This window comes from Talpa europaea (assembly GCF_964194135.1).
Source record: "Talpa europaea genome assembly, chromosome: 14".
NCBI classification, from domain to species: Eukaryota; Metazoa; Chordata; class Mammalia; order Eulipotyphla; family Talpidae; genus Talpa; species Talpa europaea.
In genome coordinates, this window is record NC_140082.1 from 52,657,387 (window position 1) to 52,669,907 (window position 12,521).

Here is a 12,521-nt window from a genome sequence, read left to right on the forward strand (position 1 = left end):
CAGAGACAGAGTGGGGGGACAGAACAGGTAGACTGACTAAAATACACTGCTGAGGGGAGCAGCGGGTAAGACAGGAGAAGTCTGCTGCGCCATGTGGGTTGCTCCCTGGCCTGCCGGGGATGGAATTCGTGCTGCAGAGGCTGCTGATTGCTTCACAGTGTGGTGCTTAACTCTGCACCACCAGGGAGGCCCCAGAGTTCTGGGATTTATAAAGACCGGGCCCTGGCTGGTAGGCCTTCCTGTCTCCTAAGGCAGGGACAGACAGCAGGACATTAATCCACCATTACAGTTGCTCGAAACCCAATGGAAGAAATCCACAGGGGGGGGCACTGGACCTCCAGGACAGCTTCCTGGAGGAAAAAACACTTGAGCTGAGGTCATGAGGTGGTCTGTGACACAGGGCAGCAGAGGTGCTTTCTAAGGTGGCAATGGCACTGGGTAGGAAGGAGCATGAATCCTGAAGAACAGGGAAGATCCAGTGAGCTTGTGAAGGTGCCAAAATATGAGACGAGAGTGGGGCTGGGAATAGTCACATGGTGCTGGTAGCGCTTGGGTAGGATTGGGGACGTTGGCCTAAGAACAAGTGGAGCATTTTAAGATTAGCTTTTTAAATTTGAGAAGGAGGTTGGCAAGCTTCTTTTTTTTTCATATTTAGACATGGTCCCACAATGTGAGATGTGCTAATAGGCAGAATCAAGTAAGAAAAATGTCAGCTAAGCCCAAAGAAAATAAGAAAGCAGAGAAGTCAGTCCATGAAGCCAAGTTCCACATAGGGCCATGGGCTCATGAGGCCTGTGTGTGTTAGGAGACGGCCATGGAGAGAAGGGGTTGGGCATGGCAGTGGGGAGTTGTTGGGAGACTAGGGCCAAAGGGGGGCCCACATGAGAGGGGAGGCCGGAGGAAGGAATGGTACTCGCTTAGGGAAGTGGCTGGGAACCAGCAGAGTCCCAGAGCCTTGGGAAGAGAGTGTCAAGAAGAAGGAAAACTTGGTCAACCATGTCATGTGCTACTCCAAGGTGTGTGCCTAGAGTTTGGGCCACACAAGGCTAAAGCTGGCCAGGTGGGTCCTGGTGAGTTGTGGTAGGCCCAGGGAGCCAGGTACAGATGCGTGGTCTCCTGAAGCCTCACTGGTCAGGAGAATAGGACTGGGGGATACCAGCTGGGGTTTTCTGGTGGAAAGAGGAAAGGGGTCCCAGTGATTGAGCCCAACTGGCACCTCACCAGCCCAGCAGGGACAGCCAGCTGAAGAGTGACTCCTAGAGGAGGTGTCTACCCCTCCCCCAGGAAATAGCCAAACCTCCACCACAGGGGGTTCCATGCCATGGGCGTCATGACCCCCCTTAATCCCAGCAGAATTTTCTGGCTCATCAACCATGAGCCTGTTCAGGAACCCAAGCCACACCCCCTCTTCCCCACCACAGGGACACAAGGCCCTCCATGCATAGATAACTTTGCCCCTCTTCCCCCCATGAAGCTAAGCTTCCCCAGGCTTCTCTCCCTACACATCCAGGGCCCCCAGTCCCTGGAACTCTTCATGTATACATGTGCCAACCTTTGCTGTAAAGACAGTCCCAGGGGCCTCTCTGGTGGTACAAGGGGTTAAGCACCAGACTATGACGCAATCTGCAGCCTCTGCAGCATGAGTTTGATAGGCCGGCCAGGAAGCTACCCACATGGTGAGGCAGACATTTCCTGCCTTGCCCGCTGCTCCCCTCAGCAGTGTATTTCGGTCAGTCTGCCTGTTCTGTACCCCACTCTGTCTCTGGTGAATCCTCTCACCCCCCACATCTCTCGCCTGTACCCCAGCTCTTGTATGCATAAACAAATAAATCTTAAAAAAAAAAAAAAAAGACAGTCCCAGCAGACTCTCCCACTAGCATCCCCACTTCTGGAGGGTGGACCACTGACTGCAGCCCCCTCCTGGCTGGCTCTTCTATGTGTGCCACCTGTCCTGATCCCCCAATCCCCGCCCAGCAATTCTCAGGCTGTGACTGAATGGGTTGATTTCTCTGTTTTGTTTCCTTGGGGTCTGTGTGCCCCCCACCCCACTTGAACAAGCCATCCATAGATCTGGGTTAGTTATAAATAGCCAGGCCTGCAACTCTCCTTTTAGCTGAAAAGAAGCAAAGTGAACGAGCAGAGAGGCACACCCGGCACGCGTTTTATTTTTAATCTCCCTCTGTCTCAAAATGAACCCGGTCGCGGTGCTCAGCGTTTCTAGGAGTAGAGACCCAAGACAAATGCCTGAGAAGTAAACCCCAAGCTGCTGAGGGACCTGTCTGCTGTGTGACCTGCATGGCCTCTCTGGGCTTCCTCACCTGTGGGGCACAGTGGAGGCTGTCACCTCCAACTCTTCAGACTTCTGACTTCGCCTCCTTCCCTCCCTCTGCTTTCCCCCAGCCCGTAGGCATCCCTTTTCCATGTTCTAACAGCAACTCCTCTCCTGGGAATCCCCATTCCCCCAGGAAGTTCAGACCAGAGGCAAGTGAGGCCACAACTGAGCCCACATGTGCCTCACTCCCAGCCCTTTCTTTCTCAGGTGTTCCGCAGTCAAGAGCCTGATCACCCCTTAGCCAGTAAAATCCTTCTTAGGTCAAATGATCATCTCCCCACTATGACTGTGCTGAACCCATGGAGGGTCAGGCAGGTAGGGAGCCCTAGGAAAGGAGCAGGAGCAGGAACAGAAGGCCCAGGAGTCACCCCTGGGAGTGGCTTGACTGGAGGCGAGGTTTGAATGTGAGGTGTCCTTGAAGGTGGGCCCATTTTCTGCATCTTTGATCAAGTTTCTAAGGGTGGACGTCCTTTGGCCTAACAGGTGATTTTGCAGGGGTGGGACAGTGCAGCTCTTTGAGCCTACTCCTCACCCCTCTCTCTTACCCCACAGATCCTAGCTTGAGACTCAGAGTCGGCAGAGATTCTTGTGCTAGGCCCAGGTGACCCTTACACGGACCATGTTGCCACCCACTACCTCAGAGATATTGCACGACCCTTGACCAGGTAGACCGTGTCAATGATGAAAAAATTAGACTCAGAGAGTTTAGGAAACTTGTCCAAGGTCACACAGCTGGATACATTTAGGAGTCCATCCTAGGCTTGTTGGAAATACGTATTCTTCAAAGAAACCAATACTCCTGAAGCAACAGAAAACTTCCTGGGTTGTGAGTGTGCTGAGAAGTAATGAGGCAGAGCTCGCTGCTCCACCACTGTGCATCAATGAGAAGCTGGCCAGGGACACTGGGAGCCACTGGACAAGCCGTCTGGTCTCTTCACCCCCCTCACCCCAGGCACCTGCCATTTGATGTCCTCGGGGAGTGAGGGAAGAAGGCTGGCTGGGGTGATGTCTTCAAAGAGGAAATCCCTGGTGTTAATTGGCACTCAGAGACCTTTAGGCTAATTAACCTGTTTATTTGTCTCTCTAGAGTAAATTAGAGGGTTTAGCTGGGGAGGGCGGAAGAGAAGTATTTGCCAGTGGCCGCCCCCTTGGGGGCTATGGGTGACTTCACAGTGGGTGGTATGGGCTGCGGGGAAGGCAGGGAGATGGTGGGCTGCAGGGCAGTAGTGATGGGCCACGGGCCTACCTTGGGGAAGGGTGGCCCTGCCCAGTGACACCCTGCGCGCTTCTCCGTGAGGGCTGCTCTGGGTACTCACCGGCTGGGACCTGGGGGTCTGGGTGCAGCCTGGGTGGGCTCTGGGTTCTCCTCCAGGTAGCGCCTTGCAGACATTCCCCAGGAGGGGAAGGAGCAAGGTGGCACTCTTTACAGGTTCAGCATACTGAACTTCTCCCTGTTCTGTACCCCAGCTGTGCCATGTGGAGCCCCCATCCTTCAGGGCACTAGGGAGCTTGGGCAGGGTCTGTGGATTTCCTATTACCTTTTGTTGGAGGCACAGATCTTAGTGCTAAATAACATGTTGCCCATTTGCTCTAAATCTTCCACCAGGGACTCCCTATCAAGTTCTTCCTGTACCCAAGGACCAGTTAGGTAGGTCTGGGACCTCCAGTAGCTTAGAGATATTGTAGGTGGGAAGAGGCCTTGACTGCTCCCCCCCCCCCCCCCGCATAGTACAAGGTGAGGAAAATGGGGTGGCATCTGCTTCTGTTTAAGGCTGATGCCATGCAAATCACAGGTGACCAAAGGCTGGCACCTTTTGGTGTCCTTTGAGGCCTCACAACCTCTACCTCATCCCTGCTAGTCACCCACAGTTTCCTGCTGGCTGCTCAGGAAGGCAGCAGGAGATATTTGCAAGTCATCTCCTCAGCACCCTCCCCTCTCCCCCCCAACTCTAGAAGACTTATTCCTTGTTCCTGCATGCTACTCAGCTTGGTGGGAAGTGACTGACCCACCCTCACCCTCAGGGCTCTTTCTTTTTTTTTTTTTTAAAGATTTATTTATGCAGACAAGAACTGGGGTACAGGCCAGAAGTGCAGAGGGTGAGAGGATTCACCAGAGACACAGTGGGGAACAGAACAGGCAGACTGACGAAATACACTGCTGAGGGGAGCAGTGGGTGAGACAGGAGAGGTCTGCCGTGCCATGTGGGTAGCTCCCTGGCCAGGAGTTACTGAAGAGGCTGCAGATAGTTTCATAGAGCTGTGCTTAACCCCTTGCGCCACCAGGGAGGCCCTCAGTGCTCTTTCTTGTCTGGCAGGGGCCCAGGGCATTATCAACAGCGGCCTGATTCCTTCACTGGTGTGGAAGCTGCAGAAGGAGGAAGAGGAGATCCAGGTGCTTCTCCTGGACACACTGTCCTTCTGCCTGATGGAGGATGCCTCCGAGGCGCTGAACAGCCGCGTGGTGCCCATCCTGAAGGAGAAGCTGCTCAGTACCAACGAGAACATTCGCAGCAAAGCTGCCCGCACGCTCATCGCTGTCAGGTGAGGTTTGGCAGCATGGGGAGGTGGGAGCAACTGCTCCCCTTGGCTTTCTGCTGAAACTTAGCGGGCAGTTGAGCTGCCATCAGCGGAGGGGCTATCAGCCACCCTGGGGCCTGCTTGTGCAGTGCAAAGGAGGATGCTGGAACTGAAGAGAACCCTATCCCTTGGGTGACCACTGTCTGTTGGCTCGAGAATGCCCCGAGCTTAGCCCTGACAGTCTTGTATTTCAGGAAACCCCCAGTCCTGGGCAAAACCAGATGGTTGGTCACCCTCCTCCAAAAAGAAGGCAAGCATGGAGCACAACTGGGGATCACGGTGGTTACTAAGCTCTCAGTGTGTGCAGGCAGTGTCCACAGACTTCACCTTTAGACACTACTTGAAGGAAAGGAGTGACTTCCCATTGTAGATGGGGAAATGAGGTGCTGTATGTCCAGTAGCCTGTGACCCAAGGTGACACGTATCACAGTCTAAATCCTGGCCTGGCACCTGAGAAAGCATAACACCCCCTGGGAGCTGGGGGTGAGGGAGGCAGGTGATGTGTGATCCCAGACAGTGACACTTCTGAAGGATGGGGGTCAGCCCTGCCGCCCAGTTCTGTGGCCTCCTCCCTTATTTGGGGCACCTCTGTCAAGTATGGCCTCTGAGTCTGGCCCCTGGGAGACTTGTTAACATGCAGATCCCGGGGCCCCACCTTAACCAGATCATCTCAGGTCTTTGCTCAGATGTGCTTACCCAGTGAGGCCTCTGAGAGTGTACTTTCTCTACAAAACAGCGGCCTCCCAGCCCTGCCTGTACTTTTCACCGTTCCAAACTGTTTCATGCATTGTCCCCAAGGGCAATGCCTGAGGACAGGACTTTGCTCTTTCTGCTGCTTGAGACCAGGGCTTCAAAACAGGTGGAGGTTTGCTCCCGATCCTGGAGACATGCAGCACCATCCAGAAACATTTTTGGTAGTTCCAAACTGGGGGTCAGGGGGTGCTCTTGGCATTGAGTGGGAGTGGCCAGGGGTGCTGCTCAACATCATATACAGTCCACAGTGCCCACTGAAGAATTACCTGGCCCTGAACATCAGTGGTGCTGAGAGTGAGACACCTGGCTCTTGCCTCAATGTCCTGACCAGGGCCGCATGTACCAGGTGCTATCAGTACTCTCTGCAGGAATGAATGAAGGTGAGGTCTCGCCGCAGGTGGGGCCCAATATCTATATCTTTGATCAGTTTCCTGAGGGTGGATGTCCACTGGCCTCGAAACTCAACAGCTTCACAGTGACAGCATTGGCTAACCCTGCGCTTCCAAACCATGTTCCCAAGACATAAGAGCCCGTGTCTTTTCAGATGTTATTAACTGTTCTGCCAACATGAGGGTTCTGTGGGTTGCAAAGTTTGGGGAAGGCTGATGAAACTGAGTGACTTGAGTTCCTTGCTGCAGGACAAACGTGTGTTATGAGGCTTTGGTAGGACCTGTTAGCAACGTTTCCTGGCCCAGGGAACCCTTCTTTTTTGGGGGACAGTTTTGGCCTTCTCACAGGGAAACACTCAGGGGGTCTACCACTCTGTTTCACAGCTTCCTACAATTCCAGGATTAGAAGTGACCTAAAAAGTCATCTTGCCTGAGTGCTTCCTGGCAACTTGCTGCTGTTTGTGTAGCTTAGCCCATCCTGGCCAGCTCTGCGGCTCACCCCTGGGTTCTGTTCCTCCTGGTTCTGGGGCGAGGGGCAACAAAATGTCTAGTTTCTTTGAGTGATGCCTTGGGGCAAAGTTCCATCACCCTCTACTCCTGTATGGTCCCACATGTGGTAGCCCCAGGCTCTGCTCCCTTGTCATCTGAGCTTGGGGTTGAGACCTCAGCTTCACACTAGTGCTGCCCTACACCCTGGTCCTTCATCCAACCTAGACCACCAGGGATTATCCCAGCACAAATCCTTTTCTCCAGTGTCCCCCTGAGAGGTCCAGGGGCCTGCCTCCCTCGTCCTCCCAAGCAGAGTCACCCAGCTTTCACTTCTCTGACCCAGCATCCCTCTGGACGGCAAGAACCAGGTGTGGAAATGTGATGTCATCCCCATCCTTGTGCACCTGCTGAAAGACAATGACGTGAATGTGCAGGCCAATGCCGCAGGGGCCCTCATGTACGCCACAGTGACCACTGAAGGTGAGGCAGCCTGCTGACTGGGTGTGCTGGCGGGAGGACAGGGAGAACAAATGCCATCAATGGGGGCATTTGTAAGCAGAGAGGTGACCTCAGCCCCCAGCCCCGGCACACAGCTGGTCTTGTCATCGGCATCCCAGGTATTGTCCCCTCCCCACCCTGCCAGAATACTCCTGTGCTGGTTGAAGTCCTTTCAAGTTTGGGTCCTAGGCTCCACCCTTCCTCCTTCTTGGTCACAGTGGGCTTGCCTGCCCGCGCCCCTCCCTGGTCACCCACATTAGGCTCTCTTGTCCCTTCCTACCAGGCTATTGTCTGGGTCTGGATTTCCAGCCTCTGATCCAGGACCTTGTGAGCCATGATCCTGAGATTGATTTGCTTGCTAGCCATGATTCTAAGCAAACGCTGGAGTTCCTGCTTCCCTGTGTTTCTTGATAGAAATTACCTTTCTCAGTGTGAGAAGTGGAAGTATAAGACAAGTGGAGGAATAAGATTATGTCTCCAAGCCCCCAGCCCCCACCCTGACTCTAGCCAGCCGAGCATTCATGCTACGCAGAGGGTTGGCCATGGATGGTTTCCATACTTGGAGGCCATGACCTCTGAAACCATCTGACCTTCCTCACAGGCCTGCACTCATGGTACCTGTGCTTCCTTGGACTTCTAATTCTCAGTCATCATACTGCAAAGCCCCCAGAGTCAGGCCTCCCGCCCACTCCCCCCACTTGCCCTAATGGTGGAATGTGAGATGTACCAGTGCAGTGTGGTTGCGGTTTTCCCAGAGTCTACTGCTCCCTTTCACTGTTCAGTCAGGATGCCAGGGCAGGTGCTGCCCTGTATGTCTATCTCTTAGGCATCAGCAGGGCAGTATCTCTACCTGGGCAATTTCCAGAACCTTGAGATGTGAAGCCCCTGTGAGACTCAGTCTTAACATGGGTCATCTATGGTTTGGTAGGAGTGTCAGAGTGATGAGTGACAGAAGGGAGCAGGGCAGCAGGCCAGGGGCACAGGCCAGGGGCAAAGCATCCTCTGGGTGGGGCATGGCCATTGACCCAGAGGATAATGGGAGTTAGTAGGGCAAAGGGGCAGTGGACATGCTGCTGCAGCAAAGCAAAGAGCACGCTGAGCGCAGCCGGAGCGTCAGGGCAGAGGAGCAGCCACTCAGCCTTTTAGCAGGGAAGGGTGGGGGGAGGCAGTGAAGGGAGGGTATCGCCTTTTCATGTTCATGTTGACGCCCCTCCCTAGACTATAAGGGTCACGAGAATGAGAATGGAGTGTGCTTTGTGACTGGTTCACAGTATTGAATAAATATTTGCCACATAAATATAGGGTTGGATTTTAATTTTTAAAAGACTGTATTTGTTGCTTTGTGAGGACTGGATTGTGGGACAGACCCAGGGTGGATGGGGAGAAGCCAGTTAGGGGGCTTCAAGGGTAGGAGACCTGGCCTAGGCTGGAGGCAAAGGAGGGCCTGCGGTGGGGAGTTGTGAGAGAGGGAGCCCGGGGGAAGGGTGGCATCTGCCAGACACTATGAAGGCTGGAGGGTGGCCAGAGGACTGGGGCATGAGAGGAGTTGGGGAAGAGAGCCCCCTCATGAACACCTGGTGTTGGTGACCCACAGGAAAGTATGCAGCCCTGGATGCAGAGGCCATCCCCCTTCTCCTGAAATTGCTGAATTCCCCCTTGAGCCAGGCACGCCTGAATGCTGTTAAGACCCTCACCATGCTGGCCGAGGCCCCTGAGGGCCGAAAGTTCCTGCAAGCCTGTGTGCCCAACTTCCGTAGACTGGAGTTAGATATCAGCATGGCTGTGCGGCGGGCGGCACAGATCGCCATCCAGGTCATCGAGTGGAAACCCTGAGTCTGTCCTACTGGGCCAGACCTGATAAACGCCATGCCTCAATAAATTGGCTGAATCTCTTTATCTTGCATCTGAATGGCAGTTTATTTTCTTGGAGCACTATCACATCTCACTTTCTTTTGCCAGTGTAGGAACACCAGGTTTCAGGTGGCCAGGAAGGGGTCATGGGCTCAACCCAGGGCCCAGTAACAGGAGGGAGGTAACTCTACTCTCTGCTGGGACCAAGCATCCTCTCAGCGGTAGAGAGCAGAGCCGAGGCCTGGAGGGACAAGGTATGTGTGGGGGGAGGGAGTTGCAGGGGAAAGGAAGACAGCTGAACCAGGCATCACCCAAACTTTGCACATTCCAGTGACCAGATGCTTGGGCACACCCTTGCTCAGTGAGGTCTGCCCCCTTTTCACCTTGAGCTGCAGGAAGGAAGGTCAAAAGTGCAGCCCCACAGTGGGGACATGCTGGAAGAGGATGCCCCCAAGGAGGCCCAAGGAGGGTCATTCTGTAAAATATTTCCTCCAAATAACTGGATTCTTCTCCATAGCCTGGAAGTGATCTGAGTAAGCTCTGGCACTGGCCTGAGGCTGACCACACCTGTCTGCCTCCCCCAGGGTGGTCCTCTGTGTCTCTATCTGTCTCTCTTCTCCTATTCTGTGAAACTGGCTCAGGAGGTTTGAGTGTTAGAGGTAGGCATCCAGGTATGCATGGGAATCCCTTAATTTCTCTTACTCAACCCTGGTCTGATAAGGTTGACATTCTTTAGCTAGTTCTGACCCCTACTGGAGTGGATCTCAGCTTCAGGGCTCTGATGGTTTATCTGGATCTTTATCTTCCCCCATGAGTTTTTTGAGGCTCCCTGCTTCAAATGAGGCTTCCTTCATTATGTCACCAACTAGCAGCCCTGTTTCCTATGGGGTAGAACCTCCCCAGGTTCGTGGGATTCCCACTCCTTTTCGAACAAACATCAGCAGCAAAACCAGAACCCCCACATGAGCCTGTTTTCAGTATTTTCAAAGAGCCCCAGGCGCCTTCTCCTTCCTAGAGGAAACACAGAGAAGTCTGTGTTCCTGGAATAAGAGAATTAGCTCCACTATGCTCTCTTGATGTGAAAAGGATCTGCTACTGGGCTGAGCTGTGCCAGCGGTTTCTGGTTAAATACCATTCTCAAAAAAAAAAAAAAAAAAAAAAAAAAAAAGGCCCCATAAGAGGAAACTTATTCTCCTTCAGAAAAAAAAAAAAAAAAAGGCATTTTAGGGGCTCCACTGCCTCATGTCTCAATTCCTCCTCAACCAGCATCCCAACCACATCACCAAAAAGTTCTGGCTAAGGTCACTGACCTTGCTGTTCAGACCCTGAACTTTTTGGGCTTGACCTGTTGCAGTGATCTTGGTGTGGATGTTCCCACCTTGGGGTGCTTGGCTTGGTCCTTCCCCCAGGCTCTGGCTATGCACTCTTGGTTTCCTCTGGGTCCCTCTTTCTCTACATGACCAATGGTATTGGTGGTCTCTGTGCTAGGCCCTCTCCCGCTCTCTTGCACATTTCAACGGCCTGGCTGTGGGCTTCCTCTACTAGGTTCCTGTCTTAGCCTGGTCTGCCCTCTGCCTTCTGACCCCCAATATGAGTCTTCAGTCCCAGGCTCTCTCTTGAGTTCTGGATTTTTTTTTTCACCCAACTTAACATCTATTACCTTTAAGTGTCTCCAGGGAAAAATTAACATCAATACTTTCACAGACTATTCCAAAAAAATAAAAGAGAAGGGGATACATCCTAATTCATTCTATAAAGCTAATATTATCCTGATATTCAAACCAGACAAAGCCATCATAAGAAAAACTATAGACAAACTGTTTTTCTGAATATGGATGTACTAGTCAATCAAATTTCAAAAAACTAAATCCAGCACTGTACATTAGAAAGCATTGTACACCATGACCAGCTGAACCTTTACCAGGAATGCAAGGTTGGCTTAGCATTTGAAAATGAACCAATGCAACACATAAGTAGAATAAAGGACAAAAATCACGTGATTATCTTAATAGATAATAAAAAAAGCATTTGACAAAATCCAACACACATTCACAATCAAAAGAAAGCAAAATTCTCAGCAAACTAGAAATAGAGAGGAACTTTCTCAACATGATAAAGAAACATCTGCAAAAATCCACAGCTAACATCATATTCAGTGGTGAATCACTGGATGCTTCACCCTAAAATAAGAAACAAGATGAGAACGTATGCTCTCATTACTTCTATGATATTGTACTAGAGGTTTTAGCCAAGACAATTCAGCAAGAGAAAGAAATAAAATGCATTCATATTGGAAAGAAATAAATGGTCTCTAGTTGCAGACTACATGATATTGTACATGAAAAATCCTAAGGAAGATACTTAAAAACAATTAGAACTAGGGCCTCTCTGGTGGCGCAGGCAGTTGAGCGCAACACTGTGAAGCTGTCCCCAATCTCTGCAGCGCCGGCCTTGGAGCAACCCACATGGCGCAGCAGACCTCTCCTGTCTCGCCTGCTGCTCCCCTCAGCAGTGTATTTCAGTCAGTCTGCCTGTTCTGTTCCCCACTCTGTCTCTGGTGAATCCTCTGTCTGTGGTGAACCCGCACATCTGGCCTGTACCCCGGTTCTTGTAGAAATAAATAAATCTTAAAAAAAAAACCCATTAGAACTATTAAAAAATGTTCAGTAAATTTTTTGGATACAAGATGAATATATAAAAATTGTTTTTCTATATGCTAGAAATGAACAACTCTAAAATGCAATTAAGGATTGACAATTTGATTTATAATAGCATGAAAAAGAATAAGAGACCTAGAAAGACATCTTCTGTTCATGAATCAGAACACTTAATATTGTCATGATGACAATGTCTTTATGCAACTCAAACTCAACATGTCCCCAAAGCAGCTTTGCTCACACATCTTTACTTCTGCCTGTCTCTGGAACTGGTACATCATTTACTCACAGGCTGAAGGCAGAGAGTCACCCTGGCCCCCTCCTCCCAGAAGTCTAATCATTCAAGTCCTGTTACTTCTTTTTTTTTTTTTTTACATCACTATTCATTTTTTTTTATTTTTGCCTATTTCCATTTTATTTATTTTTTTGTATTTTTTAAAAAAATTTTTAAACAATATTTGCTTCCCCCCACCCCCTCAGGTTGAGTCTCCATAGAATTTCCTTCACCAATGCACCTGTGCACCATCACTTCTGTCTCCTGTGCTCCTCCCTCCCTCCCTCCTTCTGATCCCTCTCCCTCCGCCTCCCCTGCAGGATGTCTCTGATTTATAATTGTCCGTTTTTGCTTTGTTGTGCTTTGTACTGTTAATATTTTTTACACTGATGTCTTATTTGATTCCCCTATATTCCTGTTATAAGTGAAACCATGCGATATTTTTCTTTTTCCTTCTGGCTTATTTCACTGAGCATAATTCCTTCTAGCTCCATCCATGTTGCTGTGAATGGCATGAGTTTATCTTTTTTGATTGCTGAATATATTCCATTGTGTATATATACCACATCTTCTTGATCCCGTCATCTATTTTTGGGCATTTGGGTCAAGTCCTGTCACTTCTAACGATAACTTCTATAGATGTCACTCACTCTTTTTTCCTCTCTGCCACACACTTGCCTGGATTACTCTAATAGTCCATT

General features: G+C 50.9%; 1 protein-coding gene across 1 annotated transcript in view; it reads left to right on the forward strand.

The window, feature by feature from the left end:
• The window catches only part of RSPH14 (radial spoke head 14 homolog), a gene marked incomplete at its 3' end in the record, with an annotated part of 76,911 nt that extends 68,040 nt beyond the window's left edge, over positions 1–8,871 (forward strand). Inside the window, exons 4-6 of the mRNA XM_084254296.1 lie at positions 4,648–4,873; positions 6,884–7,020; positions 8,633–8,871. Coding sequence (XP_084110422.1) covers positions 4,648–4,873; positions 6,884–7,020; positions 8,633–8,871 — 602 coding nt within the window. The remainder of the gene's footprint in view (positions 1–4,647; positions 4,874–6,883; positions 7,021–8,632) is intronic.
• Between the last annotated feature and the right edge of the window lie 3,650 nt (positions 8,872–12,521).